Here is a 22,240-nt window from a genome sequence, read left to right as displayed (position 1 = left end):
TCCTCTCTAGATAAAACACATGGTAGCACATAAGAAATGACAAAGAGTATTCAACACTGAGTGGCTGAAAAGTCAGCAGAATTCTGGGATTAAAAACAAACAGGTCTGGGCCAGGCGCTATGGTTCACATTTGTAATCCTAGCATTTTGGGAGGCCGAGGTGGGCAGACCACTTGAGGCCAAGAGTTCAAGACCAGCCTGGCCAACATGACAAAACCCCATCTCCACTAAAAATACAAAAATTAGCTGGGCATGGTGGTATGCACCTGTAATCCCAGCTGCTTGGGAGGCTGAGGCAGGAGAATCGCTCGAACCCAGAAGGCGGAAGTTGCAGTGAGCTGAGACTGCACCATTGCACTCCAGCCTGGGTAACAGAGAGAGACTCCCCCTCAAAATTAATTAATTAATTAATAGAATAAACAGGTCTGTGGTGGTCATATAACACTGTGAATGTAGTAAATGCCACTGAATTGCACACTTCAAAATGGTGGTTTGAGGCCAGGTGTGCTAGCTCATGCCTGTAATCCCAGCACTTTGGGAGGCTGAGACGGGCGGATCACCTGACCTCAGGAATTCAACACCAGTCTGGCCAACATGGTGAAACCCCATCTCTACTAAAAATACAAAAAATTAGCCGGGTGTGGTGGCGGACACCTGTAATCCCAGCTACTTGGGAGGCTAAGGCAGAAGAATCACTTGAACCCGGGAGGCGGAGGTTGCAGTGAGCCGAGATCATGCCATTGCACTCCGGCCTGGGCAACAAGAGCAAAATTCCATCTCAAAAAAAAAAAAAAAAAAAACCAAAACCAAAACAAAACAAACAAACAAACAAAAAACAAAAAAAATGGTGGTTTGATGTTATATGAATTTCACCTAAATTTTAAAAATGCAGGACTTCTCTGTCCAAAGCTGGTGATGGGGAAACAAACAAACAAAAAACACCCAGAGGTCATTTCATAACCTCTTGTGTAAGTTTGTTTATGAATAAAGTAGGCTCAATATACCCCTTTCAGCTGGTCACTGGGCTGATTTTATATAGAGAGAACTACTCGATTCCTCAAATGGTATCTTCTTGAATAGGAAAAGTATTCTAATTACTACCCATTACCTCTTCAATGTAGTGCATCACTTAAACCTTCCAAGACAGTAATTTTTTTTTTTTTTTTTTTTTTTGAGACAGTCTTGCTCTGTCACCCAGGCTGGAATGCAGTGGTGTAATCTCGGCTCACTGCAACCTCACCTCCTTGGTTCAAGCAATTCTCCTACCTCAGCCTCCCAAGTAGCTGGGATTACAGGCGTCCGTCACCACACCCAGTTAATTTTTGCATTTTTAGTAGAGACGGGGTTTCACCACGTTGGCCAGGCTGGTCTCGAACTCCTGACCTCAGACGATCTATCTGCCTCAGCCTCCCAAAGTGCTGGGATTACAGGCGTGAGCCACCGCGCCCGGCCGACAGTGATTTATTTTCCTGAGAGTTCACTTATCGTTCTAGAGAAGAAAAGCTCACTATGTTGCCATTAATATTTCCATTAGTCAGTAAGATCATCACCTAAGATAAACAGTTAGTGAATTCCACACAGAGTACACAACACTAACTGGAATTTTTATTCTTGGATCCTGGCTGCTTCTTTTACAAATATTTTGAAGACTGCTGAAAACACAATTCCCAAGAATTCAAAGGTCTTAAAATTAACAGTTATAAATAATCTTAGGTATAAAACAGAGTGAAAGGAATCATACCAATTATAGCTATTGCCTCTGTTATTCTCTGTAGTCACAAAAAAGGAAGTGATGATACAGCAAACTGTAAGAAAATTTGATAAGAGCCCTTTCATCAGGGAAAAAACTTGTGTGACAGTTGCTAAAAGCAAAGTGCTTACTTTCCCAAACAGGTCCTTCAAACAGCAATGCTAACGACAAAGTTTCACCTTGGAAGAAACCTTCAAGACTACGTACACAGCTTTATTTTTAAGCACTACATATCTGCATTTTCACCTGGCTTTACACAATGAGATACCAAAATAATGTATAAACACCAAATGAAATAATTAGGAAGATATGAGACATCTTTCCTAGTGGGAAGAAGACAAAGATTCTATATGGCACGCAGGGTGCCAGTGAGCTAATATGGTCATTAAGTTAATCTTACAAACTCAGAGAATGAATTTTTGACACTACTTATCTGGCAAATGCATATCATGCCTTATGCCATCTCTGGGTATTCTTGTGTAAAAAGCTCCTTGAAATCAGGAACGGGGCCTTACATATTTTTTTTCATATTGCCCAAAGCACCTAGCGTAGACCTCGTTTAAAAGATAGATGTTTGACTGATTTGTTGAAATGGGCACATGATTTGAACAATGCAGCTGTCAATCTGATTTCCTCAAAAGAATATTGGGTAGGCCTTCTCTCTAATAACACAAGGACGTTCAAATTCAGGCAAAAGTTTTCAATGTATGGTCAGAAATTGGCCTCGACATAGAGGCTCTCAGGCTAAAATTTGCAAGAGCAAACTCATACGACCGTACCTGCTTGAACACTTCTTCATCCTGGTGAGTGGTTCTCACCAGTTCCTGAATGAAGCCATATGGGAGATTCCTACACAGCATATACGGCACTAGGAAGGACGGCTGCTGCAAGGACCTGCGGACCCATGAACATTAGGGACAGTGATGAAGTCAACTCACTACAGAGGCACGTAAAATGTCATGTCAGCAACAACTGCCCAGTCAAAAGTCAAACTTGACATCTCCCAAATATTCTGCAAAATAGTTTCAGGTGAAAGCTAACCCTTCTTACCAATAGCAATCACTTTTTGGTCTTTTTAATGAGACATTATGGGAAGTTTCAAAGAATTCATCTTTTCCTACATAGAGCCCTTTAAAAATGAAGCACTGAAAAAAGGAAGCATGGCCAAGCATGGTGGCTCATGCCTGCAATACCAGCACTTTGGGAGGCCGAGGTGGGAGGATCACTTGAGGCCCAGAGTGGAAGACCAGTCTGGGCAACATAGCAAGACTCTGTCTCTACAAAAAGTGAAAATATCAACTGGGCAAGATGGTGTGTGCCTGGAGTCCTGGCTACTTGGAAGGCTGAGGCAGGAGGACTGCTTGAGCCCAGGAGTTTGAGGTTATAGTGAGCACTCCAGCCTAGGCAACAGAGTGAGATTCTGTCTCTTAAAAATAAATAAATAAATAAATAAAAATAAAAAAGGAGTATTATATGTTTTTTGTTGTTTTTTAGAGATGGAGTCTCGCTCTATTGCCCAGGCTGGAGTACAGTGGCGCGATTTCAGCTCACTGCAACCTCCGCCTCCTGGGTTCAAGTGATTCTCCTGCTCAGCCTCCCAAGTAGCTGGGACTACAGGCACCTGCCACCACGCCTGGCTAATTTTTGTATTTTTAGTAGAGACGGGGTTTCACCATGTTAGCCCCAAACTCCTGACCTCAGGTGATCCACCCAACCTCGGCCTCCCAAAGTGCTGGGATTACAGGTGTGAGCCACCACGCCCGGCCGTATTATATGTTTCTTTATGCCTCATCTAAATTGTTGGAAAAAAAATATTAGTAGTGGCTGAGGGCTTATTAATTTTAATCAAGGAACGTTTTTTAAAGTTTTGGTACATGTATATAATTTTCCTTATTTTTGAACAGTTTCAAAAACATATGGTTATGGCATACAAAATAACATAAGAACACCTAGAATAAATAAATGTAATGTTATGTTTGTGAATTTTTATTTATTTAGTATTATTATTATTTTTTGAGACAGTCTTGCTCTGTTGCCCAGGCTGGAGTGAAGTGGCGTGATCTCAGCTCACTGCAACCTCCACCTCCCGGGTTCAAGCGATTCTCGTGCCTCAGCCTCCCCAGTAGTTGGGATTACAGGTGCGTGCCACCATGCCCAGCTAATTTTTTGTATTTTTAGTAGAGACAGGGTTTCACCATGTTGCCCAGGCTGGTCATGAAGTCCTGAGCTCAGGCAATCCATCCGCCTTGGCCTCCCAAAGCGATAGGATTATAGGCGTGAGCCTGGCCTGTAAACTTTTAATTTTTTATTATTTTATTAATTTTTATTTTTTGAGACAGAGTCCTGCTCTGTCACTCAGGCTGGAGTGCAGTGGCACGATCTCAGCTGCAACCTCCACCTCCTGGGTTCAAACGATTCTCCGGCCTCAGCCTCCCAGGTAGCTGAGACTACAGGCACACGCCACAATGCCCAGCTAAGTCTTTAGTATTTTTAGTAGAGACGGAATTTCGCCATGTTGGCCAGGCTAGTCTCAAACTCCTGACCTCAGGTGATTCGCCAGCCTCAGCCTCCCAAAGTGCTGGGATTACAGGTGTGAGCCACCACGCTCGGTCTAAACTTTTAAATGTAAGCTTTTTCCTTTAGATATTTTTTATATAAAAGAAATGAAATATACATCCTTTTTAAAAACTTGCTACCTTTAGAAGACTGAGAGGCAAAGAAAAAAAATTTTTAAAAACAAAATAAAAACAAAAAATTGCAACCTTTATAGGATTCTCAGAAGCAAATAATGTAGCACTTTGGTCGATTCCTAAACTATTCATTCCATTACTATTCTTTATTACTCAGTAACAGAAATTGACCGGTGATGATCCACACATTTTATCAAATACCTCCACCAACTTTAGGCAGTTGCTGTACAGTCAGTTACTAATTTTCTGCCTTGCTTGCCCACATAGTTCAACAATGGTCTATTTCAAAAAGCAGGCAGAATTCTTAAAACATAACTCATTTCTTTTTAAAATATGCTTTGTTCTACTTTAGAAGATGAGGAAGAAAGGAGTCTTTATTTTCACAGTATTTTAGCGAAGGAAAGGGACCTTCATTTTACAGGTGAGGAAGGGAGTTATCTAAGGTGGTGCAAGAATGGCTGGAGAGCCTGATGTCCACTGATGGAAGGGCCCTCTGCCTGCTAATGTCAAGCGCGTCACAGGTCTTCATACCTGGGCTGTGTTAGGGAGCCTTGTAGTACTAAAGCAGTATGGGATATGCACTGTGAGCGGATGTTGCTCAGAAGCTGGCTGACTGCTGGCTGGCTGCACATCTGAAAAGGAAAGGTGGAAGTGAGGACGACAAGAAACAAACAATACAATTTCATGCTGTTAAAAACAAGAGTTAAAAGGATGGACCATCAGTAAACAGCGTGCTTTCCTCTTCCTTTATTCTTAGTGAACGAGCTACAGTAACTGTGCCTTCCAAGTGTACTGCCTCTGCAGAAACTGATGTCAGAGAAGAAAGAAGCGTTAAGTTTGAGGTGACCAAACTTACACTTAAGAACCTTGGAGGCTGAGGGCGGTGGCTCACACCTGTAATTCCAGCACTTTGGGAGGCCAAGGCGAGCAAATCACTTGAGGTCAGAAGTTTAAGACTAGCCTAGGCCGGGCGTGGTGGCTCACACCTGTAATCTCAGCACTTTGGGAGGCCGAGACGGGCGGATCACAAGGTCAGGAGATTGACGCCATCCTGGCCAACATGGTGAAACCCCATCTCTACTAAAAGACAAAAAATTAGCCAGACATGGTGGTGCACGCCTATAGTCCCAGCTACTCGGGAGGCTGAGGCAGGGGAATCACTTGAACCCAGGAGGCAGAGATTGCAGTGAGCCGAGATTGTGCCACTGCACTCCAGCCTGGCGACAGAGTGAGACTCCATCACAAAAACAAAACAAAACAAAACAAAAAAGACCAGCCTGGCCAACATGGTGAAACCCCATCTCTACTAAAAAAAAAAAAAAAATTAGCTGGGTGTGCCAGGTGCAGTGGTTCATGCTTGTAATCCCAGCACTTTGGGAGGCCAAGGTGGGTGGATCACCTGAGATCGGGAGTTGGAGACCAGCCTGACTAATACGGAGAAACCCCATCTCTACTAAAAATACAAAATTAGCCGGGCGTGGTGGCTCATGCCTGTAATCCCAGCTACTCGGGAGGCTGAGGCAGGAGAATTGCTTGAACCCGGGAGGCAGAGGTTGCGGTGAGCCGAGATTGTGCCATTGTACTCCAGCCTGGGCAACAAGAGTGAAACTCCGTCTCAAAAGAAAAAAAAAAAATTAGCTGGGTGTGTTGGCAGGTGCCTATAATCCCAGCTACTCGGGAGGCTGAGGCAGAATTGCTTGAACCTAGGAGGTGGAGGTTGCAGTGAGCTGAGATAGCACCACTGCACTCCAGCCTGGGTGACAGAACGAGACTCCGTCTCAAAAAACAAAAAAACAAAAAACCTTGGAGACGTGCCCACTCATTTCGCTTCCGCTAAGGCTAAGTACAACAAAGCCCAAAGAAGGCCCTTTACAAATATGAAACTAACCAGTCGATGACGAGGTTCGTTTCTAACGTAAAACTAAAATCAGAAAATGAAATAGGAATAAAATGAGAAAACAATGAAGCCAGTCAAGAGAAGTGATGAGAAAAGGGTAGCTTACTGAGTTTAAGCCCAGCCTTGCAACTTATTATTTATGTGATTCTGGACAAGTACTTAATCTCTCTGAGAGTCATTTGCATAGTCATACGTTGGAAAAAGAATGCCTATGTTATACCAGGTTCTACTGCACTAACAGAGCAACTGTGAGGATACAAGCTAATGTCGACCTGGCACAGTCCTCGGCAATCTACGGAGGCTCTATAATGTTGGTTATTTCAACAAACCAGTAGAATTATCAGGGCCATATGAGTCACTGGCGTTACCCAGCTACAGTGTGGTCAAGAGAGGACTCTGAAGCCAGGCCATCTAAGTTCAAACCTTGGCCTTGTCTTCACTAGAATGTGAGTTCCACGAGGGCAGGGATCCCTGTTTTGTTCGACACATCCTAAGTTCCTAGTACTGTGCCTGGCACATGGCAAATGCTCGATAATTGCTTTACTGATTGAATAAGTGAATGAATGCTCCAGGGGTGGGGATAATCAAACAAATAACTAGGCTTTTTTTTTTTTTTTTTAAGTTAATCCATTTCATGTTACCTTTGGTGCTTTTTTTTCCTCTATTCCAACTCGGTCGAAACACTCGATGAGGTAGTTCAGCATATCTGTCTCTTTGCAGGTTTCAATGGTGAAATGGTCACTGTAGGAATCCCAATTACTTGCTCCACCAGAGGCTCCCAAACTTTAGAGAAGACAAAAAGAAATTATGATTCTTATCTCTTATTTTTGGCAGAGTTTGCATTTCTGCAGCAGAAAGCCTGTTAGGATCCCTATACACATAATAAAGCACAAACACCCATGCGGCCAAGATCCACCCTGACTGCTTGTTTCACCTGCTCCAAAGCCAACAATAGTAACTTTTGGTAACATTTTAGGGACCTAAGAAGGGCTGCTTCTTACTGCAGGTGGCAACTTATAAAACCGGAAGCACTAAGAACTGGTACCAAGTGTTAAGCATTGGAAGGGACATCACAGGTACTTTAACCAAAAAGAATGGCATCACTCAGAGACCTGTAGGTTAAAGCCAGACTATGCTACTGCTGTAATCAAACTCTTTAGGGGAGAAGTTATAAGGGACTGACAAAATAGCCCTCATCTTTGTGATTTCTACCGTGGATCTCAAAAGCCCTCATCTAACATTTGGCAATAGAACCAAAGGTTAAGAAACTCTCCCGTTAGGAGGAGACATGAACAGATTTGCTATCAACATAAACACTCCAAAACTATCAGTGAAAAAGGTAAAGTAGTACAGTAAAAGACAAAACAAAAATATTGTACTAGGAGTAACCAGACGTGGGTTCTAGTCTCAACCCCACTGCTTACTTGTTACCTGAACCTAGAACCTCTATCTCTTTTGCAGTGGGGTTTTAATGAAATAATGTGGAGGTGCTTTGTAAAATATCAGCAGTCAATACTGTGAAGCACTGTTATGTTAGTAATAACTATCCTCTGAGATAAAAACCAAACATAAGCACAAGAGTTAAATTTGAGGACATTAAACAAAGTTAAAATCAATCATTGACAGGCCACATAACAAATCTGGTGTTTAACTCACAAACGGATTTGATATACACAAAAGACATATATGGATTAATTATGACAAAGGAAAAAGTAAGGAGTACTGAAATGAAGACAATGAGAAAACATAAACTTAGCAAAAAAGCTACATACAGAAGATGATAAAGGATGGTAATATGGCCGGGTATGGTGGCTCATGCCTGTAATCCCAGCACTTTCGTAGACCAAGGCAGGTGGATCACTTGAGGCCATGAGTTCAAGACCAGCCTGACCAACAGGGCGAAACCCTGTTTCTACTAAAAATACAAAAATTTATTGGGCGTGGTGGCACACGTCTGTAATCCCAGCCACTCAGGAGGCTGAGGCACAAGAATCACTTGAACGTGGGAGGAGGTTGTTGCCACTGCACTCCTGCCTGGGCGACAGAGAGAGACGCTGTCCTAAAATAAAAGAAAAAAAGTATGGGAACATCAAGAATGTGAGAGACACATCCCTACTTCAACCCAGGACAAAGAATTAATGTCTAGAAACTAACAGGACCAAGAGGAATTGACATGTTTTACAGACAGATAGATATGCATAACTAATTTTGTAACACATGCGCCACATAACAACATTTCACTCTATGATGGACCACATATACCATAGTGGTCCCACAAGGTTATAATGCCATATTTTTACTGTATCTTTTCTATGTTTAGACATGTTTAGATACACCAATACTCACCATAATTGGCATAATCATCTAATTGCCTAGAGTGTTCAGTACACTAACATGCAGTACAGGTTTGTAGCCTAAGAGAAACAGGCTATATATCACATAGCCTAGGTGTGTAGTAGGCTGTATGATCTAGGTTGTGTAAGTATACTCTATGATGTTCACACAATGACCAATCTGCCTAATGATCCATTTCTCAGAATGTATCCCTCTTGTTAAGGGACACATGTCTGTATGGACATCATTGTCCTTAGACTTCTGGAAAACTACACATAATTGACCTTGGAATAAAGGTATGATATTGGCCAAGTGTGGTGGCTCATGCCTGTAATCCCAGCACTTTGGGAGGCTAAGGCAGGTGGATCACTTGAGGTATAGGAGTTCGAGACCAGCCTGACCAACATGGTGAAACCCTATCTCTACTAAAAATACAAAAAAATTAGCCAGGCGTGGTGGTGTGTGCCTGTAATCCCAGCTACTTGGGAAGCTGAGGCAGGAGAATCTCTTGAACCCAGGAGGCAGAGGCTGCCGTGAGCTGAGATTGCACCACTACACTCCAGCCTGGGCAACAGAGGGACTATGATATTGGCTGGGCACGGTGGCTCATGCCTGTAATCCCAGCACTTTTGGGAGGCCAAGGCGGGCAGATCACTTGAGGTCAGGAGTTCAAGACCAGCCTGGCCTGCTATCAAAAAAAAAAAAAAAGTATGGTATTAAAGTATTTCAGTAAGAAGGAGAAAACAATGCTACTTTGAAATCCAAGGCATTCAGCCCAGAGTCTAGTAAATTTGAACTCCAACAACCTGTAACATAGGTCTGACAGGTGAAAGCGAAGGGAGACAATGAGGCTGAGAAGCAGTCAAAGGAACAAGGCAGCCAATTCCCTGCCGACTGAGTAGGTAACTAAGCCACCCACAAAGCCCTCGCCAGAGTCATGACAAGGCTGGGCAGGTCTGTGTGGGATCCCTTCACAAACAAAGGCAATTAATTATTGTGTCTTTTTTTTTTTTGAGATGGAGTCTCGCTCTGTCACCCAGGTTGGAGAGCAGTGGTGTGATCTCTGCTCGGTGCAAACTCCGCCTTCTGGGTTCAAGCAATTCTTGTGCCTCAGCCTCCCAAGTAGCTGGGACTACAGGCGCTCGCCACCATGTACAGCTAATTTTTGTATTTTTAGTAGAGACGGTGTTTCACCATGTTGGCCGGGATAGTCTCCAACTCCTGACCTCAAGTGATCCATCTGCCTCAGCCTCACAAAGTGCTGGGATTACAGGTGTGAGCCACAGCACCTGGCCAATTATTGTGTCTTTATAGCAGCTAATTTTTTGGTATACTTTATTAATTAATGCCAGGATCTGGTATCTGTTGACTGGCTTGATAACTGAAAAGTGAGTACTATAATAAAGCACAGGAAAAACACACACTAGAACAAACAGAAAAAGCCATCAACCAATGAGAGAAGTGCAGGGAACCCCCCCAAAATGAAAAAAGAAATATCTATCTTTGCTTGTAGCAATTTTAGTTAGTTTCAAGACCTGCGATCCCTCCTCTGCTGCTAATATTCATAACTCAGTGACTATATTCACTGCACTTTGCAAGGATGAACTTTGCTAAAACAGGCTTGTACCTACACACAATTGAGGGTAATTTTCCTATGAACAGCTCTTGCAGATGACAATGAAAATACATCTTCTTCATGTTTAAAATGAAAATATGAAACTCTATTTCTTGATCATAAGCCCCATTTTTCTCACATCTTTACATTTCTGGGAAGAAACGCATCTTTTTTTTTTTTTTTTGAGACGGAGTCTTGCTCTGTCACCCAGGCTGGAGTGCAGTGGCACGAACTCGGCTCACTGCAACCTCTGCATCCCAAGTTCAAGCGATTCTCCTGCCTCAGCCTCCTGAGCACCTGGGACTACAGGCGCACGCCATGCCTGGCTAATTTTTGTATTTTTAGTAGAGACGGGGTTTCACCATGTTGGCCAGGATGATCTCAATCTCCGGGCCTCATGATCCACCCATTTCGGCCTCCCAAAGGGCTAGGATTACAGGCGTGAGCCACCGCGTCCGGCCAAAAAGCATCTTATGTTTGATGTCAATAGGTCCTTGCCAGCTGCCAGGCCTCGGTCTGATGCAGCACCCCCGGCTAGCATGTGAGCGTGCATGTGAACTCATCATGCTTAGATGGCGCTGGCTCATGTAAATGCCACTGAAATTACTCCCATTCCTAGCAATACATCCTACTTCATTTTAACTTAAATTTGAAACCCTCACTGCCACTTGAAACATTTTCACAAACTGTTCACTCACACATGAAAAGTGACAATGTATGTAGAAGACTATGTAGATGATTGCTTTTCTTGTGCCAGGCGATGCAAGGAAAGGCACTCAGGATATATGAGAGAATGTGTAAAGCTAAAAGAGCTCTGTGTGTTTTGGTGATGATATGGTTGGGATGTTTGTCCAAATCTCACGTTGAAATGCCGTCCCCAGTGTTGGAGCGCAGGCCTAGTGGGAGGTGACTGGATCATGGGGGCAGATCCCTCACCAATGGCTTAGCACCATCCCCTTGGTGATGAGTGAGTTCTCGCTTAGTGAGTTCACGTGAGATCTGGTTGTTTAAAAGAGTCTGGGATATCCTCCTCCTCTCTGTTGCTCCTGCTTTCACCGTGTGACCTGCCTGCTCCCCTTTCACCTCCTGCCATGACTGGAAGCTTTCTGAGGCCCTCAAAAGAAGCAGATGCTGGTGTCATGCTTCTTGGACAGCTTGAGGTACCGTGAGCCAATTAAATCTCTTTTCGTTATAAATTACCCTTTCTGTATGGCAATGCAAATGAACTAACACAGTGATCACCAGCCAGGGACCAAACAAGCCGACTTGCAAGGCAGGGGGTGGGGGGAAGTGAAACAAAGCTTTAACCAAACAGGAAATGTAGCATCGACCTCAGTATTTGTCAATATGTTTCAAAATTATAATATTAATCCTAAAGGTGCCAGGGTAAATCATGATCACAAGTAAGAAAAGTGGCCAGTTTCACTAATACAAGCATAAGTGTCAATGGTCAAAAACTGATTTACAAGAATTTTTAGATTCAAACTGAAGGAGGTAGATTCAAATTTTGAGTGTGATACTGAAGGAGAAAGCAGTATATAGTACATGCATAAATTTATGCTATGAAGAAATATTTCTAAACTTTGGGAGGCTGGGGGGTTGGGGGGGGCAGATCACTTGAGGTCAGGAGTTCGAGACCAGCCTGGCCAATGTGATAAAACCCCGTCTCTACTAAAAATACAGAAATTAGCCGGGCATGGTGGCAGGCGCGTGTAATCCCAGCTACTTGGGAGGCTGAGGCAAGTGAATCACTTGAACCTGGGAGATGGAGGTTGCAGTGAGCTGAGATCGCACCACTGCAATCCAGCCTGGGAGACAGAGCAAGACTCCGCCTAAAACAAAACAAAACAAAAAAGAAATATTTCTAAATGTTTAAAGTAGTATTTAATATTTTCACTCAGCTGTACAAAATTCACGATGCTTTTACAACTGTGACATCCTAAAATCTTGGAAATATGTCATATTTAAGTCCTAAGAGCATCTAGAAAATTATACCTCCCTCTGGGAGAATATGCAAACCATTTTTTGATAACTATATTAGCAGTCCAATGTAACCAAGTAATTACTTCGCATAATAGAAACAGAGCTGCATCCTTCTGAAGACACAATGTAAATGTGCCTAGGGATTACACACGCATCAGATCTGTGCACAATGAATCCCATTTTAAATGCACCAATAAAACTTGCTCTTAAAGGCACTCTGTTTCAGTTTCTTCTATAATTACCCTCCCATTTACTGACTTCTCAAATGCAGCCTTTGGAATTTGCATTTTCTTTCTTTTTTTTATTTTTTTGAGACAGAGTCTTGCTCTGTCGCCCAGGCTCACTGCAACCTCTGCCTCCCAGATTCAAGTGATTCTCCTGCCTTAGCCTAGTTGCTGGGATTATAGGCACATGCCACCGTGCCTGCCTAATTTTTGTATTTTTAGTAGAGAGGAGGTTTCACCATGTTGGCCAGGCTGGTCTTGAACTCCTGACCTCAAGTGATCTGCCCACCTCGGCCTCTCAAAGTGCTGGGATTACAGGTGTGAGCCACCGCACCTGGCCTTGCATTTTCTCATAGCAAGGCAAAGTCAGAGTTGTGCAGGTTTAAGCACTATAAATTCATTTAACAAATGTTGCTAATGGATGTTCTGTGTTCTAGGCACTGCTGTAGGTCCTGGAATAGTGCACGGAACCAGGCAGATGAAGAGCGACGGTGTGCGTGCGTGGGTGCGTGTGTGTTCTATATAATGTTTGAGACAATGAGGTCAGTGGCCACCCTCTGATAGACCTGAGGAGAGTGAGGGAGCTGGCCATACTGCTATCTAGCAGGGACAGTGGTCCGAAGGGGAGAAACAAGTACAAAGGCCTAAGGCAGGAGGGAGTATTATGTGCAAAGAACAGGAGTCCAGTATATGAGCTAGGGGAAGTAGGCGAGTAGAGGGAGATTAAGTTAGAATGGGGCATGTATGTGCCTGTGTGCTTGGTGTAGGGGTGTGTGTGTAGTGTATGTGTGTGTATAGTATGTGGAGTGTACGTGAGATGCAGGGCCTTGTAGAAGACCATGGTCGGAGGCTTTGGATTTTACTCTGTGTGAGAAGGGAAATCACTGGGGGTTCTTAGGGATAGACATGGTGGAAAGACCGTGTGTGTGTATTTGTGTGTGTGTGTGTGTGTGAGAGAGAGAGAGAGACAGAGAGACAGAGAGACAGAGAGAGACAGAGAGAAAGAGAGGGACAGGGTTTCACTCTATCACCCAGGCTGGAGTGCAGTGGCATGCTCATGACTCACTGCAGCCTCTAACTCCCGGGCTCAGGCAAGCCTCCCACCTCAGCCTCCAAAGTGATAGGATTACCTGTGCTTGCCACTGTGCCCAGCCAGAAGGATTTCTTTTCCACTGTTTCTGTTTCAACCCCAAGCAGTGACGATCGGCAAAAAGAGGAGAGTGAATGTCAACGTTTTTCACTATTCACTAATTTTCCCTTTCTCTACTCATATAAGGTTTGTGACAGTCAAGATTTAACCTCCTTCACTGAAATATCTACAGTTAAAAAACAAACACAAAACCACCAAATTTCTTTCTAGTCATCAACTTCCTAGGAAACAATTAGAAACATTTTCCTCAGGATAACTTCTATGGTATCTTTATCACAGGGTAATTCTTTTTTTTTTTTTCCAGATCAACTTCCAGCTTTTATTTATTGATTTATTGATTTTTATTAACTTTTATTTTAGGTTTGGGGGTACATATGAAGGTCTGTTACACAGGTAAATTCCTATTAAGGAGGTTTGCTGTACAGATTATTTCATCACCCATGCGTTAAGCCCAGCACCCAACAGTTATCTTTTCACATACAGTAATTCTCACTTCACTCACTTATGCCACTCCTGCAAAAAGCAGTTCTTTATAACTCAAACAGTTCTTTTCTCAGAAGTCTGCAAAACATTACAGAAGGAATGTTTTACCTTTTCAAAATTAATACTTATCGTCACCCCTATAAATACTTAACATATACATGTATGTCCCAACTACTTCCAAAAAGATTTGTAAGACATCGAATCCACTGGGCCAGCAGATGGAGAGAGCGATCCAACCCCTGATGATTCTTTCTTCTATGACATTAGTCTTACCAGGCGAGAAGTGGGTGTTAAAATTGCTTACTTCAGAGTAAACAAAATTCTGGCAAGATCAATGAGAAAGGGGGAAGGAAAAATACTATTCTTTGCTGACTGCTCCAAGTAACAAGGTTTTGGCTGGACGCAGTCACTCACGCCTGTAATCCCAGCAATTTGGGAGGCCGAGGGGCGGATCACCTGAGGTCAGAAGTTTGAGACACTGGGAGGCCAAGGTGGGCAGATCACCTGAGGTCTGGAGTTTGAGACCACCCTGGCCAACATGGTGAAACCCTGTCTCTACTAAAAATATAAAAATTAGCCAGGTGTGGTAGCATGCGCTTGTAATCCCAGCTACTTGGGAAACTGAGGCACGAGAATTGCTTAAACCCAGGAGGTGGAGGTTGCAGTGAGCCAAGATCGCTCCACTGCACTCCAGCTTGGGTGACAAAGCGAGACTCGGTCTCAAAAAAAAAAAAAAGTAACAAGGTTTTTTGCTAGCTCTTCTTGGCTCTGACCCTACTTAGAAGACCCTAAGTTCTTCTACTTGTTTACATAGTTATGTATTTTTACCCATGCTTTGGCATTCTTTTTTATATCAACTAAGAACCTATAAGCTGCCAAAATCTGAATGATCACAGTTCACTGTAACAGCCAATAAGGGACATACCAACTGACTGGGATGGCGTTTTGTAACTAAGGAGCAAAATGCTGGCACTTCCTTGCCAAAGGAACCGAGTAGATGCACAGACTCCTGGCAGCAAAAACAGTAGTAAGGAACAAGAACAAACAAGACCTATTTGGGCAAAAATGGAAAAGTGGGTGGCAGCACGGTGTGGTGGTGAACGTGAGTCTGGATTCAGGATGCTCGAGTCTGAATGTATTTCTATGACTTTGACCCTCTTGTCCATCCCCCCGCCCCGCCCGTTCCCCCCGCCACTTCCTCACAGTAGGCTACAGCGAGGAGTAAAGGGGCTGATGCACGGACAGCGCTGACACCACATCTGGCGCACAATGCTCCATGAGTATTTGCAGCTATTTTTATACATTTGGTAAATTTTATTCCTCCTAGCAGGGAGAGAATTTAGATCTGAGGCAAGGCTGGGGTGTTAGAAGTCCAGAAAGAGAGGTATTAGTAAAAGCAGCGCACAATCTGATACGGTTGTTAGAGAAAGTCACAACTAAATAGGCCAGGGAGAGAAAATTTCTCCCACAGAAAATTTACAGTAAAACAGATAACACAGCACTTTCACCATGTGGAAACTGATTCCTAGGAAGGATGCCTGCTTTATTACTATAATCATGCGATAGGATTTTATCTACGTGAAAAAGATACTTTCACCTATGGGAAATTTACTTGAGAAATGGTGACAAAATGTTCAACGTAACACAAATATCAACCTTCCTGAATCAATATTCAACCTTGTATCAACATTCCTCTGTCTCTTTATATATTCTCTAATGATTCTTCTGAACACCATTGAATTGAATGAGGTGTACCTAACTCCTACTGCAGTCTCTATTTATAGCCTGGAGTTATTTTTGAACAGTGCTGGGCACAAACACCAACTCAGTCCATAGGAAACTTCAATTTAAGAGCAAAATTGTAAGACAATGAGTCAGACGATTAGAAAGAAGGTGCTATTATATTCTCTTGCTCAAAGTCACCTACACAACCCAAGTAGTGCTTTTCACTCGGTTTCCAGGGGTAAACATTCAGCAACATCCAGAACTATGTTTCAGCCTCTGCGGTCATTTCAAAGGCTCTTTAAACAAATGGGGTCTGGCTTCACTGAGGTCCAGGAGGTGCTAAGAGAAATTTAAGGCTAGACATGAAAGCAAAGTCACAGTTATGCCAGACGGTATGACCTCATATGTTCTTCGATGGACTGCCCAGACTGAGCTCAATGGGGGTGAACGGGGGGGGGGGGGGGGGAGGCTGGGAGGGGGTGGGAAGGGAGCACACACATACACGCACACACACACACACCTCCCCCAAATCCCAGCCCCTCTCCCGTTACTAAATAGCAGCAATCCATGCAACTGTACTTAAGAAAACATGCCTCAGAGAGTACAAGTTGTCACATCTGGTAGTTCACAATAACATTCTCGCAATAGATAAATGAAGGGTCCCTCATTTTAGATCTAAAGGTGGATAAACTTGATGACTGATCTTTAATCTGTTTTCATGCTTTTGAAAAATGATTATACATAAAGTTTTCCTCCAAACTTGCCAGGCGACAACTCTGAAAATTCTCGGGCCAGACACAGTGGCTCACTCCTGTAATCCCAACATTTTGGGAGGCCGAGATGGGCAGATCACTTGAGGTCGGGAGTTCAAGACCAGCCTGGCCAACCTGGCGAAACCCTGTCTCTACTAAAAATACAAAAATTAGCCGGGCGTGGTGGCGGGCGCCTGTATTCCCAGCTACTTGGGAGTCTGAGGCAGGAGAATCGCTTGAACCCAGGAGGAGGAGGTTGCAGTGAGCCAAGATTGCACCACTGCACTCCAGCCTGGGCAACAAGGGCAGAACTCTGTTTCAAAAAAAGAAAGAAAGAAAAAAAGAAAATTCTCCTATGTGCTACTTCATCCCATGAGAAGGTCTGAACACATCAATATACTCTGGAGCCCACCTCATTTGACCATATCCTGCCTGGATTCAAAGCACACCCCTTGTTAGAGCTTATAGAAGTTAGTTCCTAAGCATCTATGCACATGCAGGGGTAAGACTCCATTCCTCTGATACCTGGACCCAAACTGGACACAAGAAAAATCATCACCACCACCACCACCTTCATCATCACCATCACCATCATCATCTTCTTCTTCATCTTCTTCATCACTACTGTCTCCAGAAAGTGCGAGGAAGAGGAAGGAGAAAGGATTGTCGTACATACTACCACAACAAAAGCAAAAAAGGCCATCAGAGAACAAAGAAAAAACAAGAGGGGGAGAAGCTTTTGCAACTGCTGTCCTTTTAAATAAACCATACACTAAAACTTTTGGCCACTGACATGCAGAAACATAATTCACCTAAATTATAGGACACATACAGGTACATTTGAGAGAAGGGGCCACTGGATTAGTGGAATTCTGATACTACTTCCTTCTAAGAGACTGAACTTACATATAACTAAAACTCAACACATCAGGGCATGAACCGACCCACCCCACTCATCAGAAGTAAAAAACACCAGGCCCAGATTTGCTCCCATACCTGCTTGGTCTGATTGCATTTCAACTACCACTGGCAACAGGACAAAAGGCCAAAAAGGGTTCCTGTGTGCCCCAACTCTCAAAGGGAAGAAAGGGATTCACAATAGAATAGAGCAACCCAAACTTTCTAGCATGACTAGAGCCTGGCAGAAGCATGGACTCAGACTACGTGCCTACCAAACTAGTTAGCCGCACAGGTTAATAACCCAAAACAACAATTTAACAGAGTCAGTGTCACACAGCACTTCTTCCAAACTGTGTTAAACTCCTTTCCCTGCACCGCAAACACACACACAACTCTCCTGTGGGATAAATACCTAGGAGAGATCCTCAGGGAGGAGGGGCGTCTGCTCGCGGCACTGGGTGAGGCGGGTGGTGGGGGTGGACCCGTGCTGCTGGGCCTCTGTCTGGAACTGCTGGCGGGCACTGCTTGGGGGCTACTGGCAAGGGCAGGGGGACTTGGGGAGCTCGACAGAATGGAGACGCCTGAGGACACCCATGGGTGAGTGACAGTGTAGGGGCGATACCGCGGGGATGAAGGCTGGCTTCCCGCAGCAGTTCCAGAGGCTGCACTGTGAGGACTGAGGGGAGTGGAAGGCACAGCCAACTGGCTGGCTGCACGGGAAGGTGAGGCAAGAGACGGGCCCATCACAGGAACAGAGCTCCAGAAACTGGGAGTGGGAGCCGGACTACTTTCATAGAGGCTAAATTAGTTGAGAAAGGGAGGAAAGAAGAGAAAAATCAAAGAAAAACTTGAGATAACTAACTAAAACAGAAAATATCAAGCTTTTAAAGGAGAATCATTTCAGTTCAAGTATAGCAGATAAACATCTAAATAATTATAATCTAATTGCTCTATTGATCTAGAGGCTATACTTACAAGACACTAAAGTCCCCATTCGAAGAATGATGTAGTATACACAGCCAACTGCCTCTAAAATTTCATCTAGCAATATCTTAACCATAGAGAGCCAAAAAATAATAATCTAGAAAAGAGAATTCCACTTCCAATGACTAAATCCACCTCCCCAAATATGATATACGCCATACCCTGTATGACACTGATTAACACTGTCAACAAACATTCCCTTCTCCTATGTACTTCACAGTTATTTTACTACCAGTTAGATGTGCAAAGAGAACCACACTGACCTAGACAAAGAGCTGGCACCAAAGGAACCCACGTTGCAGAACATGGGGCTTGTTCCTGGATTGGAGCCAGTGTTTAGCAAGAGATTTCTGTCTGGTGACCGTGCTGCTGCAGCAATTGGCTGTGATGTGGCTGTCAGACTGGCAAATGGGTTTTCATCTCTGGTCTGAGTGGACATCATTAGCACTTCCATTAAAATCTGGCCAATCAAGTCCTTAAAATCGGAGAACACTGTTGGAAAGGCAGAATAAAGAACAGGTTACACACAGTTCGAACACAGGTTACACAGCCCTTGAATAAGCCAGCTGCCCCCGAGTGGTTTGATGCAGTATTCTGGATCAGATTCTGGAATGGTAAAAGGATATTAGTGGAAAACCTGGTGCAACCTAAATAAAGCCTTGTGTTTAGTTAGTAGTAATTTCTTAGTTTTGACAAATGTACCATGGTTATATAAGATACTAACGTCAGGGGAAACTGGGTAAAGTATATACAGGAACTCCCTGCACTAACTGAAACTATACCAAAATTAAAAGTTTATTAAAAAGAAAGTTGGGGTACAATCACTGAGAGTTACCGCTGATGAATATTAATTGTAAAAAGAAGCTACTCCCAACTATAGCGGTTACTTTATTATACTACAAATGCAACTGGGTTAATATTTCTTAGTCTAGATATGTTTTATAGATAGTAATAAAATTATTAAGTCCAAGGTTCAAAAGATTTTATGAAGGGTCCAAAATCTAATCACCATGTGGCTTTCAGGAGCAAATGCTACATTCTAGCTTCCTTCTTACTCTTTACAGCTCCCAGTTGATTTACTGTTAGTCTTTAGATACATTTTAAATACCACTAAACAAAAGTTTTAACTCATGGAAATTTTATCTGATTTGGTTACTTAAATTGCCACTTACATGTGTAAGACAGATTTGAGAATCTTAAGATTTACAATAACAAGTAGCAGAGTTTCAAATACATGGTCTGCTCCATTAGCAGAGTTAATAAGTAAAATCAGAAATAGTCTTATCTATCCTCCAGAAATACAAAGGACTTTTTTTTCCCTCCTCAGAAGACAGACAGCATAGAAAAGAGAAAGGCGATCTCCTTGATATTCACGCATCCATTTAAAATCTATCTATTGAGGGACTATTTTGTGCAAGATATCCTTCTAGGGATACATCAGTGAGTAAAACAGACAAAAATCCCTACCATGAGAGAAGTTACATTCCAGTGATAGGCCAAAAAAACCACTCCAGCACACCTCCCATACCTCTTCTGCATTCCAAATGACTGCTGTAAAGAAAAAGGATAGTGCCCTATGATGCTGATATCTTGCTAAGAGTTTTATTATTTTGTTACAAGCTTGGCCTCTTAAAGTGGAATATCAGAAACACAGCAAAATGTCATTATGTTCTATCTTGCTATGCAATTTAACCAAATAGAGCAATTCCACCGTCTATACGTGACTTCATAGGCACTTAAAGCAGGTATAGCTCATACAGAACACTTCTCTCAGGATGCCTGGAGACCACCCACTATATCTATACTTCATAAGAGGAGGTAAGGCCAGGCTCGGTGGCTCAAGCCTGTAATCCCAGCACTTTGGGAGGCCGAGGTGGGCAGATCACGAGGTCAGGAGATCAAGACCATCCTGGCCAACACGGTGAACTCCTGTCTCTACCAAAATTACAAAAATTAGGCCAGTCACGGTGGCTCAAGCCTATAATCCCAGCACTTTGGGAGGCCAAGACAGGTGGATCACGAGGTCAGGAGATCGAGACCATCCTGGCCAACATGGTGAAACCCCGTCTCTACTAAAAATACAAAAATTAGCTGGGTGTGGTGGCGCATGCCTGTAATCCCAATTCGGGACGCTGAGGCTGGAGAATCACTTGAACCCAGGAGGTGGGGGTTGCAGTGAGCCGAGATTGCACCACTGCACTCCAGTCTGGTGCCAGAGCAAGACCCTGTCTCAAAAAAAAAAAAAAAAAAAGAAACCTATAAAAATTAACTGGGCATGGTGGTGCGCACCTGTAGTCCCAGCTACTCCGGTGGCCGAGGCAGAAGAATCGCTTGAACTCGGGAGGCAGAGGTTGCAGTCAGCTGAGATCATGCCACTGCACTCCAGCCTGGTGACAGTGAGATTCCGTCTCAAAAAAAAATAAATAAATAAAGAAGAGGTAATGCTCTAAGCACCTTCTTAGTACAAAGAGAAAAACTCCAACCCTGAGAAAATGGAGACCATTAGCTTATTTACATAGTATTGTAGAAATCATGAAAATGAAAAATAAGTTATCGATAAGATCAGTGGAAAGGGAAGAAAGTGGCTAAACAACTGTGTCCTCATCAGGAAGTATCCCTGTAATCAAAAATACAACCCAAGAGCAAGACGGAGTGAATGTGGATAACAGAGGGCAAAGATCTCACATCTTATTTTCTTGTCGAGTACTCTGCAGTAAGACTGCTGAGCTAGATTCATACCTTCTTTCGGGTTCTGCTTAAACTGTGCAGAAAGAGAAGAAAGAAAGATGACATCTCTGTCCCGGTCCTTCCAAGAGACACGGAAGATCTTACAGACCAGCTGTAAGGCCTGCTCTTCAGACACTTCAGGGCCCGAGGAAGGCTCCTGGTGAAGAAGAAGATTTGCAGGTTAATTTCAAATAAGAGGTATGAGTTAGGTACTTCAATAGGAATATGTTATTCTGATTTAATTCATTATTAGTGATGATATTTTAAAAATGCATGAAATCATTCACCCACTGATTAGGGGAAAAGTAAGCCTATTCCTATAACATCAAAGTTACAACATCTAAGTCTCATGAGCTTACAATACATCTATGGGGAGCATTAAAGAGCAAAGATGGCCGGGCGTGGTGGCTCACACCTGTAATCCCAGCACTCTGGAAGGCCGAGGCCAGTGGATCACCTGAGGTCAGGAGCTCAAGACCAGCCTGGCCAACATGGTGAAACCCTGTCTCTACTAAAAATACAAAAATTAGCCAGGCGCAGCCTATAATCCCAGCTACTCGGGAGGCTGAGGCAGGAGAATCGCTTGAACCCAGGAGGCGGAGGTTGTGGTGAGCCAAGATCGCGCCACTGCACTCCAGCCTGGGCAACAGAGTGAGGCCCTGTCTCAAAAAAAAAAAAAAAGAGCAAAGGCATTATCAAAAGTCACCAAAGAAAAATATGTGACAGAGGATGTACATATCCTATCTATTTACTTTTCTGAATTCCACAGGACCAGGTTAACATTCTAGGTGCATGACCAATTTTCCTCCAGGAATTTTTCAAAAATGTAACATTTCTCATTACATACCACCACAGATAAAATAGCATATAAAAAAGAATTTTGTAAACATTAAAGAACTACACAAAATAAAGCACTGCACCACTAGAGGCTACAGTGCAACTTCTTATTTTTTCCTTTTTTTGTTTGTCTTTTTTTTGTTTACAGTGCAACTTCCAATAATCATTAACATGTGTTGCTAAAGGATTC

At 43.2% G+C, this 22,240-nt stretch overlaps 1 protein-coding gene across 6 annotated transcripts in view; it reads right to left on the bottom strand.

The window, feature by feature from the left end:
• Positions 1-22,240, bottom strand: part of UBE4B (ubiquitination factor E4B) — a 153,032-nt gene that overhangs the window by 57,001 nt on the left and 73,791 nt on the right. For 3 of the 6 annotated variants that reach the window (XM_030805158.1, XM_030805160.1, XM_030805161.1), the window contains 7 exons: positions 21,226-21,370; positions 18,750-18,978; positions 17,915-18,301; positions 13,623-13,670; positions 6,978-7,119; positions 4,971-5,071; positions 2,529-2,643 (listed from right to left, as the gene is read on the bottom strand). In XM_030805158.1, coding sequence (XP_030661018.1) covers positions 2,529-2,643; positions 4,971-5,071; positions 6,978-7,119; positions 13,623-13,670; positions 17,915-18,301; positions 18,750-18,978; positions 21,226-21,370 — 1,167 coding nt within the window. The remainder of the gene's footprint in view (positions 1-2,528; positions 2,644-4,970; positions 5,072-6,977; positions 7,120-13,622; positions 13,671-17,914; positions 18,302-18,749; positions 18,979-21,225; positions 21,371-22,240) is intronic. The other 3 variants (XM_030805159.1, XM_030805162.1, XM_030805163.1) reach the window with 3 other exon arrangements.

The sequence above is a fragment of the Nomascus leucogenys genome, chromosome 24 (genome assembly GCF_006542625.1).
Source record: "Nomascus leucogenys isolate Asia chromosome 24, Asia_NLE_v1, whole genome shotgun sequence".
Classification (NCBI taxonomy): domain Eukaryota; kingdom Metazoa; phylum Chordata; class Mammalia; order Primates; family Hylobatidae; genus Nomascus; species Nomascus leucogenys.
Note: the sequence above shows the minus strand (reverse complement) of the source record. Positions and strands in the feature narration are given on the sequence as shown.